The sequence below is a fragment of the Ruditapes philippinarum genome, unplaced genomic scaffold (genome assembly GCF_026571515.1).
Source record: "Ruditapes philippinarum isolate M1 unplaced genomic scaffold, ASM2657151v2 ctg4885_1_1_1_1, whole genome shotgun sequence".
NCBI lineage: Eukaryota > Metazoa > Mollusca > Bivalvia > Venerida > Veneridae > Ruditapes > Ruditapes philippinarum.
This window is the reverse complement of record NW_026856583.1, coordinates 5,249-10,874: the sequence shown is the minus strand read 5'-3', so window position 1 is coordinate 10,874 and position 5,626 is coordinate 5,249. Positions and strand designations below refer to the sequence as shown.

At 30.9% G+C, this 5,626-nt stretch overlaps 1 protein-coding gene across 1 annotated transcript; it reads left to right on the top strand.

The window, feature by feature from the left end:
- The first annotated feature begins 1,506 nt into the window (after positions 1 to 1,506).
- On the top strand, positions 1,507 to 3,728 carry LOC132747048 (uncharacterized). Its single transcript, XM_060736358.1, has 3 exons — positions 1,507 to 1,600; positions 2,607 to 2,795; positions 3,505 to 3,728. Exons 1-3 carry the CDS (start codon positions 1,537 to 1,539, stop codon positions 3,726 to 3,728), a joined length of 477 nt encoding a protein of 158 aa, XP_060592341.1. The 5' UTR covers positions 1,507 to 1,536.
- The last annotated feature ends 1,898 nt before the right edge of the window (positions 3,729 to 5,626 follow it).

Below are 5,626 nucleotides of genomic sequence, written 5' to 3'. Positions count from 1 at the left end.
CTACGGAAACTTATTAGCGAAATAACTAATCGAATGATTCTCGTAGTAATACCTTCATAACTATGTATTTCATCGATTTTAATTTTGAAAATTCTATAATAAAAACTCTTTCCAAAAGTTCACACGAAATTACTTCGATTATCTATTTATGGATTGTTTCCAAGTCCAGTTTATTTATGTTGTAAATAAGCCGATAATATATCATTTTTTACGAACGGAGAAGTAGTGTATGTTTAAGTTTTTAAATAAAACTCTACGGAAGAATAAAAAGAAAACCGATATTATAAACCGAAAGATGTCATCAATTGATGAATATAAAGAAGCATTAGTCATTCGTGCTGTAAAACGACATACCCCAATTGATGGTTATTTATACTGTTTCAAATTTTCAGCAAAAACTTATTTCCCTGAGAACATAACTCGTAGACATTGTTCCTTCGGATGTAAGTTGAAAGATTCTTAAAATAGTATCTACACGATTTAAATTAAATTTCAGTTCATGTACAACTTTTATTTTTAATCATAATTTATCAAAATTAACTCAAGTCTAAAGAGAAGTTGGAAAATTGAGCAATTGAAACTAAATTGAGCTGTCAATAATAAAAATGGCAAAGAACATATTGGCTGTGAATGTTTCTCGGGATATTATTTTTTTAATTTCGGTAATAAATGGATGGTTATCTTGTTTTGATCAGCAATTTTAGGTTATATTAATTCAAGTTGCCCTGTATAAGAAAAAGATCCTTGAGATCGATCGAAAAACGAAGTAAATAATCTTATTGTTTCGAGTCGTTTTAATAAAGCATGATATAACTACATGTATTATATATCATAAGGAATGTTTTTAAAGACTAAGATACAAGAATCAGGTCTAGTTAAGCAACAGGAAAATAGTGGTTACAACATATCACGTCCCGGTATTTGTTTTTCATAGACGTTGCTGACAATGAAATGATGTCACTGTTTAATACGCTGGGTGGTAAAGTTATTTTCGTGTTCAAAACACTGAACTATCAGTAAATTTTTGATCATCGTACCATTTAAAGGTTTGTCCGAATTATACCTGTACTCGTACCTAGCTTTTTCCCAAGGGAAACATTTCGTGTAATAACTCAACGCCGCCGCCGCTAAACATGTACTACATTCTTGCGGTACAATTACTCCACTATTTCTACACAGAAAACAAAACATTTACAACCCTATTACCATTTAGCCCAAACTACATGCATCTCACAAGTATTGTTCTATTTTAACGGTATAAAACAATACAACAAAAAAGATGTACATTTTTTCTTTGTTTGAAGGTTCAACATAATTAACATCGGATAGATAAAACACATCAGACAATAGTCAATCAACAGTCTTGATCAGATCTAAATATCATGTCAAACTTCCTTAAAAATTGTAGCCAACTTTGAAATAATAAGTTGAATCTTATCATGATTTCTTTAGATATGTTAAACAAGTTTATGTCAGTAGGTTTTGTAACAGTTTTGTGTCTCTTACATTGATTACAGTGTTGTCATATGATTGACAATGAGGGGACCGAGACTGGATATTATTGTGTTATATTGCATAATGGAGTTATTTCCCAAATTACGTGAGTTAATTTACATTTTGAACTGACAGAGTGCTTTAACGGTACTTTCATGGTTTTTAATTCATCAAACAGAATTCTGCATATATAATGGTTACATTTATTTCTATGATATTGTGTTTAATAACAAATCAAAAGGTATAAATCTATGTATTTTAACCCGATTGCTTATCTTTAATTGCTTATTTGGTCAAAAATTGTCCTCTTTTCATTGAGGATTTACCCTACAAACTGTTATATGGAGAAATTTAAGACTGCGTGCAGGAATTTCATTTGTATTTAAGTTTTAGTGGTTTTAAGCCTATCGGGCAGATGCTTTTCTACGTTACGCCATGTGCACTCTTTTATGACGTAGCTAAATCCTCACATCACAGTGAACATGAAGAATGAAATAAAATGTATTGGGAGTTGTTAAGCTGGCTACTCCAGCAAAATGTACAGTTACTGTTCGTGTTAAAAATGATATCTACAAATATTCTGACAATAGAAAAAAGAATCGACAGAAATGTTATAAATTAAGCGGAAACTTTTCAGTATTTTTTTATTTATTACCGTCGCATCTAGTGCCTTATGTCTTGAAATATTGTTTTCATTCTGAGCTTATATCGTGTAAAAATGCACTCGATTGTTGACTCTGTTTTATAAAGGAATCGTGTGATGCATGTTTGAATATATTTTTCTTACATGTTGAAATAGTGCATGCTTCACATAATCATGCATATTTCACGTACGATGGCTTAAACATGTATTTTTGAAACATTTTCTATTCATGTTTGATGTGCTCTTTTCATCCGCATTCAAATAGAGATATCGTTCGGATATTTTGAATAAAGCGTTAGTAATTTCACGATTACATTATCAAATCATGATGTAACCCTCTGAAAAGTGTGTAATATATATTACATCTAGTCAAAAAATGTCTACTGACACATTGATTGTCAATGATAAAAGAAATTTATAGCAAAATCATAGGATTAACTTGTAGATTTAGTTTTCTTATTCTTTTCAGATTTGGCATGTGAAGATATAGCAATACGGAATCATACATTTCCAGGATATTATTATCATTACAATAATGTAAGAGATTTATACTCCTGGCATAACATGTCATTTTGGGGAGGTCAATTTCAAATGCCGTCAATAAACAGTATCGAAACTGAGTGTTTCAGAGGAACTGGCAATGTATTAGCATTGAAAGGTATAAGTGAGCCGCGTCATGACAACACCAACATAGTGGGTTTGCGACCTGCATGGATCCAGACCAGTCTGCGCATCCGCGCAGTCTGATTATGATCCATGCTGTTCGCTATCAGTTTCCCTACTTGTAATAGAGTTGGTAAGTGGACAGCATTGATCCTGATCAGACTGCGCGGATTCGCAGGCTGGTCTGGATCCATGCTGGTCGCAAACCCACTATGTTGGTTTTGCCGTGACGCGATTCAAATGTGGTTATCTTTTATTTACATGAAATTTCTCACACGTCATTGATTTTGACGAAAAAAAAGCTTTGTAATGGAACATAATGTTTGAGTGCACCGCTTTTTTATACAGCCTGTGATAAATATGAGAGAGAGAGGGAGAGAGGGAGAGAGAGAGAGACCATTATAAGATGATTGGGCCTTTATTTGTTTTGGAAACTCATTGCCATTTAGTCCTCAAAAGGTATTAAGTACAATAGCTTCACTGTATGTTATTGTCGCGATATATTTTTCGGTGGGCATTATCTTATTGGCTTTATGGCTACATTGTTTGAAGTAACCTTACAACAGCATTTAGACAAACGTAGACTTGGATACGAAATTCGATGACTCATAATGATTTATCAATATTAAGACATACTGTATTACCATTTTAGAAAACTATATGTAATATGTGTTCTTTGCATCGAATTTTTTGGATTTTTTCAGGTGCACACCCTCAATTAACGACATTGAATGAAAACATTAAGATGTACACTTTATGCAGTGTCAATCAGGAAAGGGTTTGTGAAATGGAGATAGGGAATATTGAGATGAGAAAATGCCACGGTATTCTACTATACAGAATCCCTACCTTAGATTTCAGTAATCTCGATATAACAGCACAATTTTATTGTTTCGGTATGAATAATTTACTTTTTAAGGAGTTATAGCAACAAGTAATGAAAATATATTGCACACCTAATTTAACGTAACTATTGACTTTCTAGCATCTGCACCATTTGAACTTTCAATATAAATTATTATTGAATCAAACATTATGAATTAAGTCTCATTTTCAATTTCTGAGTCCGAAAAATCCTTTATCAAGTGAATTGTTTACTCCAGCTATCATCGTTTACATTTTCAGAGTCCAAACAAATCCATTTCAAATCACTGTTATACTTCCCCAAACCCTGTTTTGATTTTCAGAGTTCAAAATATCCATATAAAATCCTTATTTTACTCAAAGAAAAAGTACTTAAGATGTTTCAGATATTTAATTAGACCATGGGTTTCCGAATATACAATATACGAGTATACGAGCGTATATTAAATATAACTGACATTAACTTATAAACTTATTATTTCCCATTTAATAAACATTGACCGGTTTCTATATCATCACGCCAAATAAACATGCTATCATGTTAACAGCTTCAATTGACATTATTTGTGTACATATTTGTACGAAATGTTAAAAATGTCGCCGTCATTAATTTTTAATATCAAAACATCAACAAAAATACAAGTTTTTGATACCCTAGCTGATATTTCAGAATTTTAGAATTTATAAAAAGTTATAAATTATAAAGTACTGTTGCGACAACATCTAAATGTGTACCTTAATTAATTTGTGTTATCGATTGAACTCTTATTTGCTGTTTATGAAAGGTTATTCTGTTTGTTTTTTTATTTATCACAAGTTTGACCGATATAAATATTCTCCACACCCATTACATTATAATTATTCATACATACAGTACATTTTTGTTGTACAAACCATTTCTTCTTTTATATTGAATGTTTTTCTTTAATTTTTAATGAATACAAGTATATCTCTATTATATAATCACACAGGCCATATCGTGGATCCTTGCTTCTAGATACTTTAAGACTAGTTTTGTTCTCTTCAAATTTAGATTTGATAAGTACATGTTTGAAATTAAGGTTTGCACTTAATTATTAATTTTGTGTACTGTTTATATCGATTTTAAGATCGTTATCGCTATCAAGAATTTCCAAAGTATTTTAAGCATTCCAAATACAATTCGTTTCTTGTGGTTATGTGTAGAAAGATGTGACAAAATGGGTATATTTACGTAAAGTAAAGTTTATTCAAATCTTAAAATACATATACATATCAAGATCATCCATATGTTAATGACACTGGTCTTAATAAAATGATCTGAATTATCATACAAAAAAATCTAGGATTGGAACGAAATGTAGTTTTCAATGGTTTTAACGTGCAAACTTCTTTTAAGTAATTTCGTTTGGAAACAGAGACCTTAACATAAATACAATAGACACATTAAAATATATATAAAGTAGAATTAATCAGTTACGTTATACTGATATAAACTTACAAAGATAAAAAACTTGATGTTTTATTATTTCAGAACGAAAGTACTTTGCATGTAAGTTTTTGATTATAGTTACTATTTGTGTGTGAATTGTTGACTTATAAGTGATACATATGTAAAAATGTATTTAAATCAATCTAAATGCTTGAAATATTAAATTAATTACTTGACATTGACCGTCGTGAAACTGTGTTTCAAATGTATATTCTGCATAGAAAATTATACAATTATAAATCATTTAGAATGTTTTTCGTCTATTATATCATCCAGCATGTGACGTCACAACAACGGTTTATTCTGCAACAAATGAAGACGAAAAATTCGTTCATTTTCAAAGAGGAGGGTTACAGTTCGGCTGGTTTAATGCCTATATCAATGGAAAACAATTCGTACCCCCGTCGATTGATGAGCTAAACGGAATTTTTTCACAATGTTTGGTACACGGTCGTGGCTTTGCTTTGCTAGGTTGGAAATATTTATTTATT

Excerpts from the sequence above, each read along its gene's own strand:
- LOC132747048 (XM_060736358.1), top strand. The coding sequence starts at position 1,537 with ATGAGGGGACCGAGACTGGATATTATTGTGTTATATTGCATAATGGAG. Across the intron at positions 1,601-2,606 it reads GGAGTTATTTCCCAAATTAC|ATTTGGCATGTGAAGATATA; the intron begins GTGAGTTAATTT and ends TATTCTTTTCAG. Across the intron at positions 2,796-3,504 it reads CAATGTATTAGCATTGAAAG|GTGCACACCCTCAATTAACG; the intron begins GTATAAGTGAGC and ends GGATTTTTTCAG.